Consider the following 27,127-nt stretch of genomic DNA (forward strand, 5'->3'; position numbering starts at 1 on the left):
ACAGGGGTACTAGAGACACTGAAATGGATAAGAAGAGTTTTTACCATATCAGGAAAAACACATATACATCAATCTCATGTAAGAGTGCGGCGAGTGTGCTGCTGCAGCTGTGGTAAGCATACCGCACACACACATGAGGAAACGACGGATCCTGCCTGGGTGACGGGAGGCCCAGGAAGGCTAAAGGGAGGAGCTGACAATCGGAGAAATGCAAATCAAAACTGCAATGACGTACCACCTCTCACTGCTCAGAACGGCCATCATTAAAAAGTCTATAACAAATGCTGGAGAAGGCGTGGAGAAAAAGGAACCCTCCTACACTGTTGGTGGGAGTGTAAGTTGGTGCAGCCACTGTGGAGAACAGTATGGAGGCTCCTTAGAAAACTAAAAAGAACTACCATATGACCCAGCAATCCCACTCCTGGGCATATATCGACAAAATTCTAATTCAAAAAGATACATGCACCCCTACGTTCACAGCAGCACTATTCATAATAGCCAAGACACAGAAGCAACCTAAGTGTCCATCGACAGATGAATGGATGAAGATGTGGTATATATAGAGACATGTATAGATATATATACACACAATGGAATACTACTCAGCCGTAAAAAGGAATGAAATAATGCCATTTGCAGCAACATGGATGGACCTAGAGATGATCATATTAAGTGAAGTCAGAAACAGAAAGATAAATACCATATGATATCACTTATATGTGGAACCTAAAATATGACACAAATGAACTTATCTATGAAACAGACCCACAGACATAGAGAACAGACTTGTGGTTGCCAAGGAGGAGGGGGTTGGGATTGGCAGATGAAAGCTTTTATATATAGAACAGATAAACAACAAGGTCCCACTGAATAGCACAGAGATCTATACTCAATATCCTGTGATAAACCATAATGGAAAAGAATATGAAAAAATAATGTATATATATGTATAACTGAATCACTTCACTGTACAGCAGAAATTAACACAACATTGTACATCAACTATATTTCAATAAAAAGAAATTAAAAAGAGAGGAACTGACATTGTGCTATACTTTGCAGGTCAGACCGTGTGGAGTGCCTACTATAACCATTCAGATGATCTCAAAAATGGCTTTCCTATTGCTGGTCAGTTAGTAGGAACACTTTTTATTTATGGGAGGGGCAACACACTGGAGGTACAACAGACGAGTAATGAATGATTCACTTATTTTCTGTAACAGCAACAGCCCAAGATTCTTTCTCTTGGCATAAAAATACCTCACTCCCTTGAGATACCACTTTGGCTTTGGTGGCTATGGTGACAAAATATATTCCATTACTTAGTACAGAACCTGCTACATAATAAGCACTCAAAATATTTTTTTGAATGAATGAATAATCACTGACACTTACATAACTTTCAACATGTCTCCCAGGATTACAAAACTCCCTTTGCACTTTATCACATACAAAACTCCTTCCTTATAGAAGCCAACAAACTTAATGTTACAAATAAATTTATATTTTTAAAGTTTCTCAATGACATGCTTTTTTGCAAAGGAGGTGCTTTTAGAATCTTAAGTTCTTGAGAGTTTCATGTATACATAAAAAGGAATGCTTTGTGTAACCCTTGCTTCAGTTTCTTGCTCAACCACCAGGAATGACCTCTTTCCTCATCCGTGGAAATCCTTCTTATCCTTCAGGGTTACCTATCTCTTGAAGGCCTCCCAGCTCCTCTCCTCTCCTGGATCCTCTGTAACCATCACTGGCCACATCTCCTCCTTTGTCGCTAACTTCCACTTGGTTTCATGACTTATTCAACTCAGCTGCGTGAATCTTGAAAACAGAGGATATATCACATGCTGCCTTGGTGTGCCCCACGCCAAAGCAGACAACGCAGAAATAAAAATATACAAGTAAAGGATGCTTGTGATTAAGCATGCCGTCTTTTTTTTTTTTTTTGCGGTACGTGGGCCTCTCACTGTTGTGGCCTCTCCCGTTGTGGAGCACAGGCTCTGGACGTGCAGGCTCAGCAGCCATGGCTCACGGGCCCAGCCGCTTCGCGGCATGTGGGATCTTCCCGGACCGGGGCATGAACCCGTGTCCCCTGCATCGGCAGGCGGACTCTCAACCACTGTGCCACCAGGGAAGCCCTAAGCATGCCGTCTTTACGAGACAACTCAAGAACTTATTTATGCTATATTTCTCTCAAGTATGGAGAGAGCCCCTCTCCCCTTTACCAGCCCCCTGGCCCCCCTGCCCCAAACCAAATGGAGGACAGATTTTGATTACACAAACAGTAAATAAGATGTAAAAAAAATACTGTATAACAAAACCTAGTATGCCAATCTATGGTGGTATTATTTCTACTAAAAGTTCAGTCCGTGCTGTCAGTGAGGTGGATGGCAATGTGCCTCCTGGGCATGACACAGGTGCTGAGACACCAGTGACTAACACAGAGCGTTACAATCTGGGCCAGAGATCCATTACGCAATGCAAGCGTCTACTCTTATGGCAGCAGTAGTACTGTACTTCAAAGGGAAATACTTCAGAAACGCATGAGGAGAGTCTGGGTATGGATGCTGCCACAAATTCAGGCTCCAGTGCAGCTGGCACTGGCAGAGCTGGCTGTGGGATTACGCAGGGTGCGCCGAGGATGTGAGTACAAGCATGCAGCGGACAGAGTCACACTGATGTCACAGAGGGAATAAACACGACTAGACGCAGAGGGAAAGGCGATCAGGTAAGAGCCTCCAGTGGTCTGCTTGTTTCTGGGGAGCAAGCTGTTCTGCGGTGTAACGGCACGACTCCCTGACATACCTGAAGTCGGCTGTGGCCGCGAAGGACTCCATTTCCGTAATGGAGAAGACACAGAGGAAGCCCTCGCCGCTCCGGAAGTAGTTGTCCCTGATGGCGGCGTAGTCCTCCTGCCCGGCTGTGTCCAAGATGTCGATCTGCACTTCCTCCCCGTCCAGCACCACCTTCTTCCGGTAGCTGTCGGCCTTGGTAGGCTCGTAGTCCTCCACAAACTGCAAGAGGTGAAAGCGCATCCCCTTGAGGATTATCCTTACTTTTCAGAGCCTCTTATTTTGAAATATAGATCCACATGAAGTTGCCAAAATAGTACTGAGAGGTCACATGTAGCCGTCATTCAGTTTTCCCCAATGGTAAACACTACATTCATTTAAATTTCCATTTCAGGCAATTTGGTGGTGGGGACTGAACAGCTCTAGGCCGCTGACGGCTTGAAAACCGTGCCTTTTTTCTTACTTAGAACACTACACCTGCAGAAACTACTACACAGATATTTTATCAAATGTTTAAGAACCCTTTCTGACTCTAAATATAAATTTTCATGTCAGAATTGTGGAAATAACTTGCAAGTAAGTTAATATTTAGGTAAGCATTGAAAGCACAGTTAAATCTTTTCTTTCTCCAAAATGAACCATGTCAAGAAAGTGGCTTATACTACCCTGTAAAATGCCAAATCTTGAACTTTGAAATTTCTCCCCAAACTTCCAATTTCTTAAAATAGCACAGTTAAACAACTTTACAGTCGTACTTCTATCTTTTACCCCCTAAATCTCACCTCAATATTTTTGATCAGTGTATCATTGTTGGCATATGGGTATGTATACACACATACTTCAGTGGGTTTTTTTAATAGTGCCTGTAAATATTTTCATTATCTGATATTTTCTTATTTATATGCTCACTGTCTAAATCCCCCATTAGAATTTAACCCTGGGGGCAGGGACCTTGATTAGTCTACTCATCACTGTATCTCCAAAGCCTGGAATATGCCTGGTACATGGAAGACACTCAACAAATAATTATTAAAAAATCAAGCACAGTGCATTTGTAACTGTAAAAGCTATAGAACATTCTGTGACAATTACATGCTAATATTTTACAAATATTAAATATTTATAAATATTTATGAATATTTAATTAATAGAAATATTCAGATAGCATATCTGATAATATTATGAATATTAAATATTTATAAATATTAAATGAAAGTGTAACCATTCCTCAAATGTCAGACATGAACATTCTTACCTTTGACCTCCTATTGTCAAGAAGGGAACTGATTTGAGGATTAGTTTAAAGAAAAGCAGCTATTAAGGTGAACAGCATGAAAAACAGAACTGAACAGATAAATTAGCAATTTCAGTGAAAGTACCATTTCAATTTCCCCCTCTCTAAATTGTTTATCGTAAGCAACACAACTGATGGATTTAAGAGTTCTGTGTGTGTGAAAGAAATGCTCATGAGCAGGCAATGAAAAGAGACCTTAGGTGGTGAAAGTCCACAGGACTTTTTTCTTAGAAGACTAGGTTTAATACTTAGTTACTCATCAGAGATCACTCCTCTTGGGCAGGCTGGGAAACCTCTCTGAGGTTCTGTTTCCTCATCTGTAAGATGGGGAAACCACTGCCCACCACACAGGATTTTTTTGAGGATTAAGAAAGAGTGACCATAAATCTTTGCTTCTATATGGGAGGAAGAAGAATTGAGGATAAATGCCTAAATTTGATTACCAACTCTTAAATCATTTAGCCTTATTAGTAGTCCTCTAGGGAAAGAATGTATTGCTGTATATAGGCTGAGACCTTACCTCTGGGACAATAAAGTCTGATACAAATACATGCACAGAAATCTGTAACCTGTCTAGTAATTTTATTTTAGGGACAAAGCCTTTTCCTGCTTAGTGTTGAGTGTGGTGCCATGCCAGTACACAATAACTGACTTTTTCACTGAAGTTATTAAAGGACAACTTATGTATGTTAACATCAAGTTTCAATTAGGTACTATATCCACCAGTTCTATTAATTCAAGGTGGGACTCACCATTAAAAACACTAAAAATAAAAAAGCCAGCTAGATTGCTCAAAAATAGGTACTGTTTCCAGGGTTTTTTAAAATAATTAATTTGTGGCTGCACTGGGTCTTTGCTGCTGCACGCGGACTTTCTCTAGTTGCAGCGAGCGAGGGCTCTCTTCATTGTGATGCACGGGCTTCTCACTGCGGTGGCTTCTCTTGTTGCAGAGCACGGGCTCTGGGTGTGCGGGCTTCAGTACTTGTGGCACGTGGGCTCAGCAGTTGTGGCTCGCGGGCTCTAGAGCGCAGGCTCAGTAGTTGTGGCGTGCGGGCCCAGTTGCTCCGTGGCATGTGGGATCTTCCTGGACCAGGGCTCGAACCTGCGTCCCCTGCACTGGCAGGCAGATTCTTAACCACTGCGCCACCAGGGAAGTCCCTGTTTTGTTTTTTAAAAGCATAAGAATTTTAAGGACCTTGAGTTCTTGACTTGTTAAATCAAGTTGTATACAAATGTTGACTCTGAACAGGAAAAAAATGATCAGTAGCTTTCAAGAATTCAAGGAATCCATCCAAAACAGCACCAAAACGGAGCTAGAGAAACACTCTCTGAACGCCCCAACTTTGATATCCATGATAAAATCAGCACTTACCTCATCGTACATGAACTGCAGGGTCAGAGCAGACTTGCCCACACCACCACTGCCTACCATGATGACTTTGTGTAAGGCCAAAGAATTCTGACCCTTCGGCTTATTTGCAGCCATGTTGTGTCACCGAGTTTTCACCAAAGGATTAAGAAGAATCTGAAAAGAATGAAAGAACAAGTAATGCTCAATACATTCTCCTGCAGAATTCCAGTGTAGGAAAGAGAGATGATGTCCTTAGGCGTCAAGGTATTAGTTTTCATTCTGCGGTGATTTTAAACAGATGGCAAATGAAGTATGCTTATTTGGGGGAAGAACCACTTATCAGAGAACACCGTGGCAATAAGACAAGTACATGACTCAAGGGCATTTCTCTTACAGTAGTTTTCAGTAATGAGCTTGCTGACCGAAAGTGAAAATTTCCCAGTGCAACCACATGCTGACAATAATGGAGTATTAGTTGTATTAAAATATGGTCACACAGATTACAAAGCAGGGTGAACGATCACTTTGTTTTCATATTAACCTCTATTGGCAATAATTAAAGAGATGTTTCTTCTAATTTCAGTAAGAAACAACTGATGAAAGAAAGAAAGAAAGTGGGGGGGAGAGGAAGAGAAGAGAAGACGGAGGGAAGAAGGAAGGATGGAAGGAAGGAAGGAAAAACCCATCCCAACTACTTGCTGGTAGAAATATAAATAGAACCGAATACCGTATACCCCAACTCCCAAGTATCGCAGTACTGGAACATCTGTATATTTTGGGGTGGATGGCTAATCTAACTTAAACACCTGAATCTGGAGTGCCCTCACTTTCGTTTACTACATTTATGTGCTCAGCGTGGAAAGACCAGGTTCCCCCAGAGGTTGTAGTGGTGATGCACACTAATGGCACCCGGTTACCTTGGCCATGGTGCCAGGCCTTAGAAAAAGAGGCGGGAGGTCACGGCAAACACTGCGTCTGTGTGGAGGCCCAGGAGAGGAGACTTGTTTTTAGAGGCTCAAGGGGGCTGCACCTTCCTTCTCAGCATCTCTGACCTGTCTCAGTCACAGCACACCTTTCTCAAGCTGCAACTTACAGAACACCCCCGCCCTGCCTACTTCTGTATCTCAGGCCATCTCTCCCAGCCTGGCCGCATCAGCCCACACTGGTCTCCTTCGACTTTTCATACGCTCTTCTCTGCCTCTTGGCCTTTCCCATGCAGCTTCCTCCGTTTGGCATATTCTTAATTTGGCTAACTCCTCTCAGTGTTGGGGTTTCAGCCTCACCTGAAACACTCAACCTGAATTAGGCTCTCCCCTGCCCTGTGCTCACATAGTACGTGATACTTTTCTTTCATAACTATTATCACAAGTCAGAATTGCCTGAGAGTGTTAGTTGTTTAATATGGGTCTTCTTCCTAATATACCAGAAGCAACTTGAGTACAGGCGCCATATCTATTGGTTTACTTCATGCTTAATGTAACTAATATGTCTTGGCAAAAATCAGCCATTCAGTACGTGTGTGTGGAACGAACAAATAAATGTTCGAGTCTGACTTAACCCTGGGAGTGCTTTAGAGTGTACTGGTATAAAGCAGCTATTGCTGCTAGAGGCTCCACCACAAGCTTATTAGGCAAGGACAGTCTGCTGTGGGCTTGTGCACCGCACACTGGCTATGCAGGGCACCCAAGAGCTGGGCACTGCTCAGGCCGCCCCAGAAGTCATGCCCATAAGCCTATTTGCCCAATACAGAAAAGTCATAAGAAAAAAAAAATCCCATAATCTTGCTATCCATTTAACAACACGAATACATTATACTTTGTTTGTGACAGCTTCAATCTGCATGGAGCATAACTGAGATCACACCATATATGTGACTTTTGATCCTGTTATTCTTACATTATGTCGAACACTGTGGTAGAGGCAGCTTAAACTGTGCAGCATGTGGTAAAGAATCCACATTTGGAGGTTAGATGTTCAATGTAATTCAATAAACAAGGATTGAGCCCCTCTTTTTCCTGGATACCAAGGAGATGATCATTGGATTCTGATGATTACCACTGCTGAGAAAAGTAATAGTGTACTTCAGATAAGTAACTGAAAGTCGAAAAGATACCTCGTCTACGCGTTTATGGAGCATGCTGTTGCTGGCGTCCCTAAGTAAGGCAGGAAATGACTTCTTTCTCACCATTATGACCCTTACTTGTTGGCAGCTGTAATCACTTCACGGCTACCCAACTACTGTTTTATATATATATATATATATATATACACACACACACATACGTACGTACATACATACATACATATATATATATATATTTTTTTTTTTTTTTCTGCAGTACGCGGGCCTCTCACTGTTGTGGCCTCTCCCATTGCGGAGCACAGGCTCCAGACGCGCAGGTTCAGCGTCCACGGCTCACGGGCTCAGCCGCTCCGCGGCATGTGAGATCCTCCCGGATCGGGGCACGAACCCATGTCCCCTGCATCGGCAGGCGGACTCTCAACCACTGCACCACCAGGGAAGCCCTACTGTTGTATTTTTAAAACAGTTAATACCACAGGAGCTCAGGGTGTTAACATATCAATTAATACTCTAAGAGTTCAATGTGTGCGTTTTTAAAGCAAAACATTTAGCAGTTACACCAACTGGGTTAAAACACTTTCCCTTCCAGAACAATTTACAATATAGTCTGTGACTTAGAAAAGGCAGAGATTCCCAGAGACATTTTTCCAAAGTGCAGACTTCCTTCAATAACTATTAGCGGCACATCCCATACTTTAAAGAGGCTATCCAGGAAAAGAAGCTCCTGCCAAGGAGACACTCACTCCTCTGCCCCATTGCAAAAACTTGGCTTTCCATAACTGAGGTCCCAACTCCCAGTCTAGATGTTGGAACTTAAGACAACATACATGTAAATAAGAAAATTCCATTAGTGCTAAGTGCAATGAAGAAACTAAGGGGCACCGGGATAAAGAGTGGGGAGGGGCTACTTCAACCAGATGGTCAAGGGCGACTCCTTTGAAGAGGCAGCATTTGAGCTGAGACCTGAATTTTATAAAGGAACCAGCCAGCTCTGAGGGAAGAACGTTCTAGACACAGGGAAGAGCAAGTGCAGAGGCCTAAGATGGGAGACGGTTTGCCACGTTCTAGGGGCCAGAGGAAGGCCAGAGTGGATGGAGGCTACGAGTATCAGGGAGCGTTAACAGGAGGTGAGACTGAGAAGCAGGAGAGGCCAAATCATAAAAAGCCTTGAAGGCCGTGGAAAGGTGTTCGAGTTTTATTATCATTGTAATGGGAAGCCTCTGGAGAGTGTGTAAGCAGGACTGTGACATAATTTCATTTATGTTTTTAAAAAGATTACCATGGCCAGTGTGTGTAGAATGAATGGTAGAGGTGCAAGAGCTGAAAGCAAAGGAGTCGATCCCATAGTCCATGACTAGGTTTGGCAGATGGAGGCTGCCAGTGACCTTGGGAAGAGTCACCTCACCAACGAGGTAGGAACCACAGCCTGAATGGGGTGGGTTGAGGAGAAAACAGAAGGTGTAGAAATGGACTTGACTCTGAAGACAAATGGAGAAATGGGGCCATAGATGGACACGGTTTTTTGTTTGGGTCGCTTTTTAATTATTCTTAAGGGATGTTTATATGGTAATCATCTAAAAGAGGCAGAAATTAATGATGAAGAAGAGAAGGTGCCTCTAGGAGTAGACCAGGGAAGAAGAGACCCAGGGCACACAGGAGCAGGGACAGCTCTTTCTTTGTAATAGGAGGTGAGGTAAAGCAAAGCACAAGGTACAGGTGCAGGCTGCAGACAGATCTGGCTATTTCTTTATTTAACTGCATCTATTATTTCCTCCATGAAATATGATTCACACAGCAGTTTAGGGAGGAGTCGGAATTCAAAAGCACGCCTGTCTAGATAGATCAATGGAACAGGATATACAGAAATAGATCCAAATACATACTATAGTTTAGTGTGTAATAAACGTGGCATTTCAAATGGAGGGTCAGGGAGGGAAGCATAGAGGATAATTCAGTAAATGGTTCTGGGACAACTGGTGAGCTATCTGGGAAAAAATTAAGTTGGACCCATTCTCCTCACACCAATACAAATTGTAATTTTATAAAATAAATTTATATAAATCTTTGAAAGTGGATCAAAGATTTAAATGATAAAATGAAATCACAAAAGCACCAGAAAAAAAAAACCCACAAAATTTTTGTTTTATAATCTTAGAATGGGAAAGGCATAAAGTACTATCTAAAACTCAAGTCATAAAATAACTTTGATAAATTTTACTACTCAAAACAATTTCTACATGGCAAAATCTTCTATAAGCAAAATAAAAAGATAAAACTGAGGAAAATATTTGTGATTCATTTCAAAGAGAAGAGGTAATTTCCCTATATGAAAAGTTACTATAAATAAAATCAACAACTCTAAGAAAATGGGCAGGGCTTCCCTGGTGGTGCAGTGGTTGAGAGTCCGCCTGCCGATGCAGGAGACATGGGTTCGTGCCCTTGTCCGGGAAGATCCCACGTGCCATGGAGCGGCTGGGCCTGTGAGCCACGGCCGCTGAGCCTGTGCGTTCGGAGCCTGTGCTCCGCAACAGGAGAGGCCACAACAGTGAGAGGCCCGCATACCGCGTACCGCAAAAAAAAAAAAAAGAAAGAAAATGGGCAAAAAATACAAATAGTCACAGAAAAGGAAATACAAAGGGCTCTAATATGCTCAACCTTGCTGATAAGAGAAATACAAATAATATTAGATTGGATCTCAATTGTTTTACCCATCAGATTGGTATGAGTATGTTTGCGAGGACCAGTAAACTATAGCCCCCTTGGCCTGCTTTTTGTATGGCCTGTGGCTAGGAACGGTTTTGTGTTTTTGAAGGGTTGTAAACAAAACAAAACAAAACAAAACAAAACCAAGAATAAGATGCATCAGAGAACGTACATGGCCCACAAGTCTAAATAATGTTTTCTTTCCACCCTCTACAGAAAAAGCTTGTCCCTCCCTGGTAGACAAACAGGCACATTCCTTCACCGCAGTGGAAGTGTAAATTGGAAACATGGACTAATTAGCGACCATAAAAAAACAGATGTTCTTTACCCATTGATATGGAGGGAGCTAAAACATATTGTTTTTTTAAATTAATTAATTAATTGGCTGCATTGGGTCTTCGTTGCTGCATGCTGGCTTTCTCTACTTGTGGTGAGCGGGGGCTACTCTTCGTTGAGGTGCAAGAGCTTCTCATTGTGGTGGCTGCTCTTGCTGCAGAGCATGGGCTCTAGGCGCGCGGGCTTCAGTAGTTGTGGCATACGGGCTCTAGAGCACAGGCTCAGTAGTTGTGGTGCATGGGCTTAGTTGCTCCGTGGCATGTGGGATCTTCCCAGACCAGGGCTCGAACCCGTGTCCCCTGCATTGGCAGACGGATTCCTAACCACTGCGCCACCACATATTGTTAAAGTGAAAAAAGTAAGCTATAGAGCAATATAACTTGTATGTTATGAACTGCATAAAAAGATGAGAAAAAGGGGATTTAGAGGTTTATTTGTTTATATACCAGAAACGATATAAAAAATGGTAACACAGGGTTGCCTGTGAGGATGGAAACTAAGTCACTGGTGGACAGAAGCGGGATGATGGCTTTTTGCTAACTACCAGTTTGATTTTTGTATAATGTGAACATATAACTTGTTTTTAAAATTAAAATTAGTCATAAAATAAATAACATTACCCTGTTTATTTCCTGCACTCACTTGGTAAAAATACAATTGACTACTTTCCTGGCACCTTATACAAACTAGGAACTGGAGGACTGAACCTGAATTTTAATTGAAATACTTCTCTATGTATGTGTATGCATTTGTGTTTTCCTCCTTCAAGTAATGAGATAGGGATCCTTGCACTTCAAATTGTTTGGTTTGTAGGGTTCCTCAGTTATTTTCTATCTTCTGCTGTTCAAACAAATATTTTTTAATTACACAATGGCCTCCTCCCCCCTCCCCCCCACCTTTTGGGTAACATTACATCCCTGTGACTTACTTATTTTATAGCTGGAAGTGTGTGTGACCCCCTTCACCCATTTTGCTGCCTCACCCCCAACCTGGCAACCACCAGTCTGTCCTCTGTATCTATAAGCTTGGTTTTCTTTCCTTTTTTTTAGATTGCACATATAAGTGAAATCATATGGTATTTATCGTTCTCTGTCTGACTTATTTCTCTTAGGATAATGCCCTCAAGGTCCATCCATGTCACAAAGGGCAAGATTTCATTTTTTTAATGGCTGAATAATATTCCATTGTACATATATGCCACATTTTCTTCAACCATTAACATGCTGATGGACACTTAGGTTGTCTCCATGTCTTGGCCACTATAAATACTGCTACAATGACATGGGGGTACATATATCTTTTTGAGTTAGTGTGGATCATATGGGAGTTCTATTTTTAAAAAGCGATGTCCTAGAACAATACTATAAAATCTATTTGGTCATGGGTGGGCTTCAAGTTTTCAACCTTACTGTTTTTCTCCGCTTCACCCAGAAGCTAGACACCTACACCATGCTCACCATGTTGATTTCATCAAGTTATGCATTACCTGATATTTCCTCCCTCTCTCCCTCCCATCCTCCATTAACAAATATACTGTGCCTTATTATGTAAGGCACAGTTCTAGGCACTGGGGTGTGGAGTTGAATTCCATAGGCCTAGGTCCCTGTCCTCATATGTTTAGTTAACAGGTACCCATACTGTATTGTTTCCTGTTGCCGCTATAACAAACACTATAAATTTACAGGGGCTTAAAACAACACAAAATTTATCATCCTGTTGTCAGAAGTCCAAAATGAATCTTAAGAGGCTAAAGTCAAGACGTCAGCAGGGTGGGTTCCTTCTGGACACTCCAGAGGAGAATCTGTTCCCTACCTGTCCCACTTCTGGAGACTGGCTTTCCTTGGCCCCTGGCTGCAACACTATCATCTCTGCTTCCGTAGTCAGGCCTCTCTCCGCCTCCCTCTTATAAGGAGACTTGTGATGAGGAGACTTGTGATTACATTTAAGGCCCACAAGGATAATCCAGAAAATCTTCCCCCAGTCCTTAACTTAATCACACCTGCACAGTCCCTTTTGCAATAGGAAGTAACATTCAAAGTTATGGGCATGAGGACATGGTTATCTTGCCGTTGGGGCGTTAATCGGCCTACCACACACGGGAGGAAGTGGGCCAAGGAGCTTCAGACCACAAATCTCCAACCCAAACTCTAGGCTCTCTATTTTAAACTTTATGAAAATCTCTAAGAAGTGATCAGTCTAGTTCTCCAGTACTTAATAAGGAATATTCTACCAAGTAAGATCTCAAACACTCCCTGTCCACTAAGAACAATAAACCCAATGATCTTTATATTTCCAGAGTTCATTATTACCTTTTTTAGACTTTCATAATAAAGACACTTACTATTAGGCTGTAGTTTAATAAAACTAATAGCTGGCAGAAGTTCCTACTGAGAGATTCCTTGTTAAAAAAGAGATAAATGGAGCATGCCTCTCCCCTCCAATTTGAATAGCGCATTAAAGGCTATGATCACTGAAGTTCAGTTCCTGTCAAAGCATTATAAACCACTACTAAGCACAAGCAGGTAGAGGCCACAGTAGTGACTCATCCTTCAAAATGAAAAACAGTTCATATGGACAACTCTCAAATGACACTCCCTATCTGCATGAAGAATACCTGCTCAATAAAGGAATTTAGTATAAAATGAACAATTTTAGAAGAGTCAGAATATACCTGACCAAGAAAGCAAGATACACAATTCTATTCTGAAAGGGATTTGAGATATTTCAGTTTATTACTAGGCACAGATACAGATAATATCACTGGCATATTTTTCCAACCATTTAAAGAACAGGTATTATTAATACTATTTAATGTTTTGCAACATAGAGAAAGCCTCCAAATTCTTTCTTGAGAGCTAGCTTAACATTGATGCAAAGTTCCTAACAAAGAGAGACTAAAGGGAAAACAGACTGACTGACCTATCATGTAAATATGGTGCAAAAATTGTAAATAAAAAATGTTAGAATCCAGCACATTAAAAGAATAAACCAAAGTGACCAGATGGGATTCAACCAGATATGCAAGAATGTCTTTATATTTTAGGAAGTCAACGTAATTCTTCATATTAATAGAAGAGAAAAGTCACAGATTACATGATCTGGAATGATATTTGATAAAATTCAAAGTCCACTGCTTATACCAATAATGATTTCATACTTAGGCCAAAGGAATCAACTGAAAAATTACTATAGAGTTCAAAGATAATGGTTATATAATCAACATATTATATAAAAAATAAATTTCTTTTCAAATAACCAGTTAGAATATATAATGGAAGGAAAGACTCAATTTACAACAAGACTCACAAAGAATACATAATTAAGAATAAAATTAACACAAACTGTAAGATATTCATGAAGACAATTCAATAATGATTGAAAGGGTGACTTTATGAAGATAAATGAAGGTAGATCCTGTTCTTGGGACAAGAAGGTTGTATACTGGTAAAGGCACAAAACTCTGATAATAAAGACTATTAATTTCTAACATATAAAAATCTCTTCACAATAAAAAAAATTTTTGACCACTGAGTCAAAAGACAAAGGACTTGACTTTGGAGTCATCTGATCTATCGCCTAGTTTTCTTTACCCTTAAATTTGTGAAGATAATTTCTGATGTTGAAAACTGGCTTTAACTTTTTCTTTAACTTTTTAACTTTAACTTTTTCTTTAAAAGCAGGTTGATTTATATACAATAAAATCACCCTTTTAATGAGTTTTGATAAAGGTATACAGTCATATAACACCACCACAATCAAGACACAGAACAGTTCCATCACCTCCTTACTCTTTGCAGTCAATCTCCTCCCATCACCCCATCCCATGGCAGCCACTGATCTGATTTCAGTTCCTATTGTTTTGCCTTTTCCAGAATGTTATATAAATGGATCATATTGTACATAGCCTTTGTGCCTGTTTCTTTTCACCTAGCTAAGGCTTTTGAGATATATTCATATAGTTACATGTATCAGTGGCACGTGCCTTTTTTTTTTTTTTTTTTTTTAACTGTTCACTAGTATTCCGTTGTCTGGAAATAGCATAATTTGTTTATCCATTCACATTTATTTGGGGTGTTTCCATTTTTACAATTTTATAAATAAGCTATAAAGAGTCGTGTACCGGTCTTTCTATATATATATATATATATATATATATATATATGTTTTCATTTCTCTTGGATAAATACCTAAGGGCGAGACTGCTAAACTGTACAATAAGTGTGTTGAAACGTTTTTCGAAGTGGCTATACCTTTCTGTATTTCCACAATGAATGCGATTACCAGTCACTCCACATCCTGGTACAGTCACAGCCACAGTCTTTTCATGCTAAGCGGTCTACTGGATGTGTAGTGGTATTACACTGTGGTTTTAATTTGCATTTTCCTAATGACTAATCATGTTGGGCATCTTTTAGTGTGGTCATTTACCATCTATGTGTCTTGGAGTCAAATCTTTTACCCATTTTTAAAAATTGGGTTTTTAAAAGTGAGTTTTAAGAGTTCTTTAGGTATTCTGGAATCAAATCCTTTATCAGAGACATACCTTGAAAATATATTCCCCCAGTCTGTGGCTTATCTGTCCATTTTCTTAACAAGTTTTGTGAAGAGTAGAAGCTTTTGATTTTGATGAAGTGTAATTTATCAATTTTTTTATGTTTCAATGCTTTTGGGGTCCTAATCTTTGACAAATTTTAAATGATGAAGAAGCTACTATAATTTGAATATTTATAAACAAAACCTTACTATTTAGTTATTAATTATTAAAAATAGAAAATGGAAGGAAGTCCAGGTGAAACATAACTTGTAACTAACATCCTGAACTCTTAGAAGGTCCTCCTTTATTTCAAGATATGCAATCAGCTCAAAAGGATCAACAGTCAGAGCCAGAAAGTCCCCGAGGCAATGTTTTACTTCTAAAATGTAATAACTTAATATTTTCCAATTACCCAGACTTCACTGAATAAGGACAACACAAAATTATAACAAAGACTGAGCTAAAGAAAATAATGTTCTGTTTTAAGGGTACAACAGTTGAAAGCTGCTTAAAGATGGCTTAACAATTTGCCTGGTCTGCATAATAAAATTTATTTATATGACTTGCCAGACATGTTGTCAGACATCAAAGCACAGACTTTTAAAATCATGGGAAGGCTCAAATTACTTTACCTCTTTGGGTCTCGGCTTGTTTGTAAAACTAAGTTTAAGATGAATAATTTAGCACATGGAAGATGTCTAAATACACATAGTAAGTACGGGTAATGTAAACATTCAGGCATCTTTTTAGAAGACCCTACCTTTATATGCAGCATATATGCAGTCCCCAGTCAGTGCAAAATTATTTATATTACCAGCAGCACAAAAGTAAAGCCCTCACCATAGTTAAAACTAGCAAAACATTTCTAGAACTCAGGAGGAAGTCATGACTAAACTGAGACTTGAAAGACAAAGCATTTTAACAGACCAGGTGAACCTGGGGGTGTTGTTGGTGAGAGATGAAGGTATAAGAAGTAAAAAGGGCCAGAAACAGACGTTTACATGCCAGCAATTGAGATTTTTTTTATCCTTAGAGCAAAGAGAATTACCAGGAGTTTTTAAGTGAGAGATTATGACTCAGAAGGCAGGAAGAGCAGCCGCAGGTTACAGAGCAATGGTGACTAGGGAGAAGATGGGGATGGATTTGAGACATTAAGAAAAAAGCATCAACCAAATCTGGGGACAGATTAGATATGAGGGATGAAGGGACAATTCAAGCCAAAGTACCCAACTTCCTGGCTTGAGTGGATATGGGTTAGGAAAGGAAGAGGAACAAGCAGCATTTTTAGGAGGGGTGGTGGTGAAAAGAGTTGGTGCAAGGAAATGATGGAAATCTACACCGATTTTTTAATGGATCAAAATATTTTAAAAGAAGAATCTAAGTATAGCCTAAGTATAAGCAGTTTTCTTACCCCAGTCACAGAGGTTCTGCTACCACACTATGACTTGACTTCAGCAGTGTTGAGAAATAAGCAACAGGGCGGAACCTGAAAGGTGGAAGATAAAAAGACTGATAAACTACTATTTCTAGCTATTTTAACATTTTTCTTTGAACCCCTAAATGTGCTTTTAAAATAAGATTATACAGAAAAATATTTAATAATTATTAATTATAAAGAATATACATTTTGCTTCTGTATTCCTATGCTAACTATGGCAAGACACATAACAATAATCTTTTGAATTTTGAACCATGTGAGTCTTTTACCTATTTGAAAATTCAATACGTTATTTACTGAACATACCAGCTACAAAATTGGATGAAGTAATATTCAAGCCTGAATTTAACAGTACTAAAAAAGTATGATTTATGTAATTTATACCTGCTTTAGAGTCTACTGCATCCAAGCTATAAATTAGGTGTATAAATACTGTTATTTTGAGTTTCTCTTATTGATATATTTATAAATCTGATATTGCCTGTGAAAACTCTGCTAATTTAAGAAGCAGAACCAGAAAAAAATAATTGAATTAACCATGCCTGGGGCTTCCTTGGTGGCGCAGTGGTTAAGAATCCGCCTGCCAGTGCAGGGGACATGGGTTCGAGCCCTGGTCTGGGAAGAGCCCACATGCCACGGAGCAACTAAGCCCGTGCGCCACAACTACTGAGCCTGTGCTCTAGAGCCCACGAGCCACAACTACTGAGCCTGCGCCCTAGAGCCCATGAGCCACAACTACTGAGCCCACGTGCCTAGACCCCGTGCTCTGCAACAAGAGAAGCCACTGCAACGAAAAGCCCGCGCACCGCAAGGAAGACCCAACACAGCCAAAAATAAATAAAATAAAAAACAAACAAAAAAAAACCATGCCTGAATGATCCAACTTAAAAATGAACAGGGCATTTCATTAACTGAATAAGACATATCAAACTACATATTAGAAGAAATACTGACAAAAAGTTTAACAGTAAACAGTCATTAGCAAATGAAATATTTTAAAAGAATCTAAGTATGGCCTCTGGTTTACATGAAGACATCTGTTAAATCCCACTTTGGGATGCACGTTTCATTTAAGTTAGCTCTCTCTTTGTATAGTGGCTTCCCTGATCTTTTGGTCTGCTTTTGGATTTCCTTTGTTTGTTTCTTATGCCCATATTCTGAGTCAACATATATTTATTAAGAGTCAGATACTGTGCTAGGCATTGGGGGGGAGGGGGAGGGGAAAGGGTGGGTACACAGATGAGCAAGTCAAAATCCCTGACTTTGAGATCTTACAACAAAGTAACAGAGATGTGGGGGAGGACGGTATTAAGTTGTAACACGCAAGTCTGCCTCCTGCATCCCTTTCCACTTAAGTCACGCTCTTTCTATGTTGTTTTGTTGACTTCATAGCTTCAATTTTTATTTTTTAATTTAATTTTAATTTAATCATTCTGTAGATGTAGAGCAGTCTATTTACCAACTCTTGTAATAAAAGACATCATAGCTGTTTGGAGTTCTTCTAAATTCTAAATGGATAACCATCTGTTTCTATATTTAAAATGCTTTTCATGAGGTAGATTTTAAGGAATTGTAATGAATGAACGGATTAAGGTTTATTAGACATATTGTCCAATGCTTTTCAAAAGTGCTATACAACTGTTCAAGACATTCCTATTAGCAATGGGCATTCTTTTAAAAAATCTAATTATATATTGGGGAAAAGATCTCATTTTTTCTAACTACGTCTTTGATTACATGATGAGGGTGACCATTTTTTCCATGTATTTATTTTGTGAATTGTTAATTCACATCCTTTACTAATCTGGCAATAGTATCTCATATTATACTTTTTATACTTTCATGTCACCATTGGCTAGGCTTTCTTTCCTCTTGCTTTCCCAGTCCACTGTAGCAGGTTTCTTCTGTTGCTGGGTAGATCTACTTCCCATGACAGATCTGGAGAGGTAACAGACTATGTTCACTGGCATTTTAGTGGATGGGCTTTACTTCAGGGTTCATGGGCAAGGAACAGGTTGACAAGGTAGGATCTTTCTCCAAATATCAAAATAAGGAGCGTACTCGCTGGAACACTAACTCTTGCATTAGGACGCCTAGTCCTCCTCAGGCTGAGAGTTTAAAAACAAGGTTGTTTTGAAAGCAGATTTCCAAAATTAGCATGGTAACCAATGTAGTGTAATCTTTGTATGGGCTGAGTGAGGGCAGCATATCCAATGAGCTCTTGATATGTCCTCCTTTAATTACTACCATGTCCTATCATCTCTTCTGTTCTCTGTTGCTACTGACTCAAGCTTAGAGTCTCTTCAGGACTCTAAGGGGAAAAATAGATGCCACGTGCAGTTTCCCTCGTGGGTATGCTGGGCTGGGGCTTCCTCCACCCTGGTTCAGCCATCAACGCCATCTGTTTTCAGTCTTCTGGAACCTGGAAGTGTCTGCTTTGCTGATGGTCACCCCATCTGTTCCCATTCTCAGTTATGGATTTACAAATTTCCGCCTCTAAGTTTTTTTCCTCTCTGTCATTTCACAGGGAGTCGGGGCTACAGAGGAGTAGGACACATTAATTTAGTCTATTGGCTTTCCCTGTAGACGAGTTAAAATCCAGAGCTGACTTGATTTGGAATGCCAAAATATTTCAGACTTAGAAACTATGAAAATCTCTATTAAAGAGATCTAATTTTAAAATTAGCCTCAGTTTTTTTGCACAGCAAAGGAAACCACTGACAAAATTAAAAGACAACCTACTGAATAGCAGAAAATATTTGCAAATGATATGACCGATAAGGGATTAATATCCAATATATATAAATAGCTCATACAACTCAATATAAACAGCTCATACAACTCAACATCAAAAAAAGCAAACAACCCAATTGAAAAAATGAGAAGAACTGAATAGACATTTTCCCAAAGATGAAATGCAGACGGCCAGGCACAGGCACATGAAAAGATGCTTCACATTGCTAATCATCAAGGAAATGCAAATCAAAACCATAATGACATCACCTCACACCTGTTAGAATTGCCATCATCAAAAAGACAACAAATAGAGGGACGAGAGGAAGATGGCTGAAGAGTAAGACGCGGAGATAACCTTCCTCCCCAGATACACCAGAAATACATCTACACGTGGAACAACTCCTACAGAACACCTACTGAACGCTGGCAGAAGACCTCAGACCTCCCAAAGGCAAGAAACTCCCCACGTACCTGGGTAGGGCAAAAGAAAAAATAAACAGAGACAAAAGGATAGGGACGGGACCCGCACCAGTGGGAGGGAGCTGTGAAGGCGGAAAGGTTTCCACACACTAGGAAGCCCCTTCGCGGGCGGAGACTGTGGGTGGCGGAGGGGGGTAGCTTCGGAGCCGCGGAGGAGAGCACAGCAACAGGGGTGCGGAGGGCAAAGCGGAGAGATTCCCACACAGAGGATCAGGGCCGACCGGCACTCACCAGCCCGAGAGGCTTGTCTGCTCACCCGCTGGGGCGGGCGGGGCTGGGAGCTGAGGCTCGGGCTTCGGTCGGAGCGCTGGGAGAGGACTGAGGTTGGCGGCGTGAACACTGCCTGCAGGGGGTTAGTGCGCCACGGCTAGCCAGGAGGGAGTCCGGGAAAAAGTCTGAAGCTGCCGAAGAGGCAAGAGACTGTTTCTTCCCTCTTTGTTTCCTGGTGCGCGAGGAGTGGGGATGAAGAGCGCTGCTTAAAGGAGCTCCAGAGACGGGCGCGAGCCGCGGCTAACAGCGCGGACCCCGGAGACGGGCATAAGACGCTAGGGCTGCTGCTGCCGCCACCAAGAAGCCTGTGTACGAGCACAGGTCACTATCCACACCTGCCCTCCCCGGGAGCCTGTGCAGCCCGCCACTGCCAGGGTCCCGGGATCCAGGAACAGCTTCCCCAGGAGAACGCATGGCGCACCTCAGGCTGGTGTAACGTCATGCTGGCCTCTGCCGCCGCAGGCCCGCCCTGCACTCTGTGCCCCTCCCTCCCCGCGGCCTGAGTGAGCCGGAGCCCCCAAATCAGCGGCTCCTTTAACCCCGTCCTGTCTGAGCGAAGAACTGACGCCGTCCGGCGACCTACACGCAGAGGCGGGGCCAAATCCAAACCTGAGCCCCTGGGAGCTGTGAGAACAAAGAAGAGAAAGGGAAATCCCTCCCAGCAGCCTCAGAAGCAGCGGATTAAAGCTCCACAATCAACTTGATGTACCTGCATCTGTGGAATACATGAATAGACAAGGAATCATCCCAAATTGAGGAGGTGGACTTTGAGAGCAAGATTTATTATTTTTTCCCCTTTTCCTCTTTTTGTGAGTGTGCATGTGTATGCTTCTGTGTGAGATTTTGTCTGTATAGCTTTGCTTCCACCATTTGTCCTCGGGTTCTATCCATCCGTTTTTGTTTTTTTAAAAAAATTTTTTTCTTAATAATTAATTTTAATTATTTTATTTTACTTTATCTTCTTTCTTTTTTTCCTTCCTTCCCTCCTTCCTTCCTTCCCTCCTTCCTTCCCTCGTTACTTCCTTCCTTCCTTCTTTCTTCTAATTCATTCTACTTTTTCTCCCTTTTATTCTGAGCCAAGTGGATGAGAGGCTCTTGGTGCTGCAGCCAGGAGTCAGTGCTGTGCCTCTGAGGTGGGAGAGCCAACTTCAGGACACTGGTCCACAAAAGACCTCCCAGCTCCACATAATATCAAATGGCGAAAATCTCCCAGAGATCTCCATCTCAACACCAGCACCCAGCTTCACTCAACAACCAGCAAGCTACAGTGCTGGACACCCTATGCCAAACAACTAGCAAGACAGGAACACAACCACACCCATTAGCAGAGAGGCTGCCGAAAATCATAATAAGTCCACAGACACCCCAAAACACACCACCAGACGTGGACCTGCCCACCAGAAATACAAGATCCAGCCTCATCCACCAGAACACAGGCACTAGTCCCCTCCACCAGGAAGCCTACACAACCCACTGAACCAACCTTAGCCACTGGGGACAGACAACAGGAACTACAAACCTGCAGCCTGCAAAGAGGAGACCCCAAACACAGTAAGATAAGCAAAATGCGAAGACAGAAAAACACACAGCAGATGAAGGAGCAAGATAAAAACCCACCAGACCTAAGAAATGAAGAGGAAATAGGCAGTCTACCTGAAAAAGAATTCAGAATAATGATAGTAAAGATGATCCAAAATCGTGGAAATAGAATAGACAAATTCCAAGAAACATTTAACAAGGACCTAGAAGAACTAAAGATGAAACAAACAACAATGAACAAAATAAATGAAATGAAAAAGACTCTAGATGGGATCAATAGCAGAATAACTGAGGCAGAAGAACGGATAAGTGACCTGGAAGATAAAATAGTGGAAATAACTACTGCAGAGCAGAATAAAGAAAAAAGAATGAAAAGAACTGAGGACAGTCTCAGAGACCTCTGGGACAACATTAAATGCACCAACATTCAAATTATAGGGGTTCCAGAAGAAGAAGAGAAAAAGAAAGGGACTGAGAAAATATTTGAAGAGATTATAGTTGAAAACTTCCCTAATATGGGAAGGGAAATAGTTAATCAAGTCCAAGAAGAACAGAGAGTCCCATACAGGATAAATCCAAGGAGAAATACGCCAAGACACATATTAATCAAACTGTCAAAAATTAAATACAAAGAAAACATATTAAAAGCAGCAAGGGAAAAACAACAAGTAACACACAAGGGAATCCCCATAAGGGTAACAGCTGATCTTTCAGCAGAAACTCTGCAAGCCAGAAGGGACTGGCAGGACATATTTAAAGTGATGAAGGAGAAAAACCCGCAACCAAGATTACTCTACCCAGCAAGGATCTCATTCAGATTTGATGGAGAAATTCAAACCTTTACAGACAAGCAAAAGCTGAGAGAGTTCAGCACAGCCACACCAGCTTTACAACAAATGCTAAAGGAACTTCTCTAGGCAAGAAACACAAAAGAAGGAAAAGACCTACAATAACGAACCCAAAACAATTAAGAAAATGGGAATAGGAACATACATATCGATAATTACCTTAAATGTGAATGGACTAAATGCTCCCACCAAAAGACACAGATGGCTGAATGGATACAAAAACAAGACCCATATATATGCTGTCTACAAGAGACCCACTTCAGACCTAGAGACACATACAGACTGAAAGTAAGGGGATAGAAAAAGATATTCCATGCAAATGGAAATCAAAAGAAAGCTGGAGTAGCAATTCTCATAGCAGACAAAATAGACTTTAAAATAAAGACCATTAGAAGAGACAAAGAAGGACACTACATAATGATCAAGGGATCGATCCAAGAAGAAGATATAACAATTGTGAATATTTATGCACCCAACATAGGAGCACCTCAATACATAAGGCAAATACTAACAGCCATAAAAGGGGAAATCGACAGTAACACGTTCATAGTAGGGGACTTTAACACCCCACTTTCACCAATGGACAGATCATCCAAAATGAAAATACATAAGGAAACACAAGCTTTAAATGATACATTAAACAAGATGACTTAATTGATATTTATAGGACATTCCATCCAAAAACAACAGAATACACATTTTTCTCAAGTGCTCATGGAATATTCTCCAGGATAGATCATATCTTGGGTCACAAATCAAACCTTGGTAAATTTAAGAAAACTGAAATTTTATCAAGTATCTTTTCCGACCACAACACTATGAGACTAGATATCAATTACAGGAAAAGATCTGTAAAAAATACAAACACATGGAGGCTAAACAATACACTACTTAATAAAGAAGTGATCACTGAAGAAATCAAAGAATACCTAGAAACACATGACAATGGAGCCACGATGGCCCAAAACCTATGGGATGCAGCAAAAGCAGTTCTAAGAGGGAAGTTTATAGCAATACAATCCTACCTTAAGAAACAGGAAACATCTCGAATAAACAACCTAAACTTGCACCTAAAGCAATTAGAGAAAGAAGAACAAAAAACCCCCAAAGTTAGCAGAAGTAAAGAAATCATAAACATGAGATCAGAAATAAATGAAAAAGAAATGAAGGAAACGATAGCAAAGATCAATAAAAGTAAAAGCTGGTTCTTTGAGAAGATAAACAAAATTGATAAACCACTAGCCAGACTCATCAAGAAAAAAAGGGAGAAGACTCAAATCAATAGAATTAGAAATGAAAAAGGAGAAGTAACAACTGACACTGCAGAAATACAAAAGATCATGAGAGATAACTACAAGCAACTCTATGCCAATAAAATGGACAACCTAAAGAAATGGACAAATTCTTAGAAATGCACAAGGTGCCAAGACTGAATCAGGAAGAAATAGAAAATATGAACAGACCAATCACAAGCACTGAAATTGAGATTAAAAATCTTCCAACAAACAAAAGCCCAGGACTAGATGGCTTCACAGGCGAATTCTATCAAACATTTAGAGAAGAGCTAACACCCATCCTTCTCAAACTCTTCCAAAATATAGCAGAGGAAGGAACACTCCCAAACTCATTCTACAAGGCCACCATAACCCTGATACCAAAAGCAGATAAAGATGTCACAAAGAAAGAAAACTACAGGCCAATATCACTGATGAACATAGATGCAAACTTCCTCAACAAAATACTAGCAAACAGAATCCAACAGCACATTAAAAGGATCATACACCATGATCAAGTGGGGTTTATTCCAGGAATGCAAGAATTCTTCAATATATGCAAATCAATCAATGTGATACACCATATTAACAAATTGAAGGAGAAAAACCATATGATCATCTCAATAGATGCAGAGAAAGCTTTTGACAAAATTCAACACCCATTTATGATAAAAACCCTCCAGAGAGTAGGCATAGAGGGAACTTTCCTCAACATAATAAAGGCCATATACGACAAACCCACAGCCAACATCATCCTCAATGGTGAAAAACTGAAAGCATTTCCACTAAGATCAGGAACAAGACAAGGTTGCCCACTCTCACCACTCTTATTCAACATAGTTTTGGAAGTTTTAGCCACAGCAATCAGAGAAGAAAAGGACATAAAAGGAATCCAAATCGGAAAAGAAGAAGTAAAGCTGTCACTGTTTGCAGATGACATGATACTATACATAGAGAATCCTAAAGATGCTACCAGAAAACTACTAGAGCTAATCAATGAATTTGGTAAAGTAGCAGGATACAAAATTAATGCACAGAAATCTCTGGCATTCCTATACACTAATGATGAAAAATCTGAACGTGAAATCAAGAAAATACTCCCATTTACCACTGCAACAAAAAGAATAAAATATCTAGGAATAAACCTACCTAAGGAGACAAAAGACCTGTATGCAGAAAATTATAAGACACTGATGAAAGAAATTAAAGATGATACAAATAGATGGAGAGATATACCATGTTCTTGGATTGGAAGAATCAACATTGTGAAAATGACTCTACTAACCAAAGCAATCTACAGATTCAATGCAATCCCTATCAAACTACCACTGGCATTTTTCACAGAACTAGAACAAAAAATTTCACAATTTGTATGGAAACACAAAAGACCCCGAATAGTCAAAGCAATCTTGAGAACAAAAAACAGAGCTGGAGGAATCAGGCTCCCTGACTTCAGACTATACTACAAAGCTACAGTAATCAAGACAGTATGGTACTGGCACAAAAACAGAAAGATCAGTGGAACAGGATAGAAAGCCCACAGATAAACCCACGCACATATGGTCACCTTATCTTTGATAAAGGAGGCAGGAATGTACAGTGGAGAAAGGACAGCCTCTTCAATAAGTGGTGCTGTGAAACCTGGACGGGTACCTGTAAAAGTATGAGATTAGATCACTCCCTAACACCATAGACAAAAATAAGCTCAAAATGGATTAAAGACCTAAATGTAAGGCCAGACACTATCAAACTCTTAGAGGAAAACATAGGCAGAACACTCTATGACATAAATCACAGCAAGATCCTTTTTGACGCACCTCCTAGAGAAATGGAAATAAAAACAAAAATGGGACCTAATGAAACTTCAAAGCTTTTGCACAGCAAAGGAAACCATAAACAAGACCAAAAGACAACCCTCAGAATGGGAGAAAATATTTGCAAATGAAGCAACTGACAAAGGATTAATCTCCAAAATTTATAAGCAGCTCATGCAGCTCAATAACAAAAAAACAAACAACCCAATCCAAAAATAGGCAGAAGACCTAAATAGACATTTCTCCAAAGAAGATATACAGACTGCCAACAAACACATGAAAGAATGCTCAACATCATTAATCATTAGAGAAATGCAAATCAAAACTAAAATGACATATCATCTCACACCAGTCAGAATGGCCATCATCAAAAAATCTAGAAACAATAAATGCTGGAGAGGGTGTGGAAAAAAGGGAACACTCTTGCACTCCTGGTGGGAATGTGAATAGGTACAGCCACTATGGAGAACAGTATGGAGGTTCCTTAAAAAACTACAAATAGAACTACCATATGACCCAGCAATCCCACTACTGGGCATATTCCCTGAGAAAACCATAATTAAAAAAGAGTCATGTACCAAAATGTTCATTGCAGCTCTATTTACAGTAGCCCGGAGATGGACACAACCTAAGTGTCCATCATTGGATGAATGGATAAAGAAGATGTGGCACATATATACAATGGAATATTACTCAGCCATAAAAAGAAACGAAATTGAGCTATTTGTAATGAGGTGGATGGACCTAGAGTGAAGTAAGTCAGAAAGAGAAAGAGAAATACTGTATGCTAACACATATATATGGAATTTAAGAAAAAAAATGTGTCATGAAGAACCTAGGGGTAAGACAGGAATAAAGATACAGACCTAGTAGAGAATGGACTTGAGGATATGGAGAGGGGGAAGGGTAAGCTGTGACAAAGCGAGACAGAGGCATGGACATATATACACTACGAAACGTAAGGTAGATAGCTAGTGGGAAGCAGCCGCATAGCACAGGGAGATCAGCTCAGTGCTTTGTGACAGCCTGTAGGGGTGGGATAGGGAGGGTGGGAGAGAGGGAGATGCAAGAGGGAAGAGATATGGGAACATATGTATATGTATAACTGATTCACTTTGTTATAAAGCAGAAACTAACGCACCATTGTAAAGCAATTATACTCCAATAAAGATGTAAAAAAAAAAGACAACAAATAAATGTTAGTGAGGATGTGGAGAAAAGGAAACCCTTGTACCTTGTTGGTGAGAATGTAAACTGGTGTAGCTACTATGGAAAACAGTACAAAGGTTTCTCAAAAAAACTAAAAATAGAACTACCATATGACCAAACAATTCCACTCCTGGGTATATATCCAAATAAAAACAAAATACTAATTTGAAAAGATACATGCACCCCAATATTCATAGCAACATTATTTACAATCGCCAAGATACAGAAGCAACCTACACACACATTGGAATATTACTCAACCATAAAAAAGAACGAAATCTTGCCATTGCAGCAACATGGATCAACGTGGGGAGCATTATGCTAAGTGAAGTCAGACAGAGAAAGATAAATACTGTAAAAACAAAACAAAACAAAACAAAAACAACGAACTAGTGAATATAACAAAAAGAAGCAGACTCACAGATATAG

At 40.3% G+C, this 27,127-nt stretch overlaps 1 protein-coding gene across 2 annotated transcripts in view; it reads right to left on the reverse strand.

Annotated features, from left to right (window-relative positions):
• RALA (RAS like proto-oncogene A) overlaps positions 1 to 27,127 on the reverse strand; it is a 77,673-nt gene that overhangs the window by 14,955 nt on the left and 35,591 nt on the right. The window contains exons 2-4 of one of the 2 annotated variants that reach the window (XM_029233110.1): positions 16,502 to 16,576; positions 5,456 to 5,608; positions 2,803 to 3,011 (exon numbers count right to left, since the gene is read on the reverse strand). In XM_029233110.1, the coding sequence (XP_029088943.1) occupies positions 2,803 to 3,011; positions 5,456 to 5,569 (323 nt within the window). In that variant the 5' untranslated portion in view covers positions 5,570 to 5,608; positions 16,502 to 16,576. The remainder of the gene's footprint in view (positions 1 to 2,802; positions 3,012 to 5,455; positions 5,609 to 16,501; positions 16,577 to 27,127) is intronic. The other variant, XM_029233111.1, reaches the window with a different exon arrangement.

This window comes from Monodon monoceros, unplaced genomic scaffold (genome assembly GCF_005190385.1).
Source record: "Monodon monoceros isolate NGI ecotype Baffin Bay Population unplaced genomic scaffold, NGI_Narwhal_1 Super_Scaffold_2, whole genome shotgun sequence".
NCBI lineage: Eukaryota > Metazoa > Chordata > Mammalia > Artiodactyla > Monodontidae > Monodon > Monodon monoceros.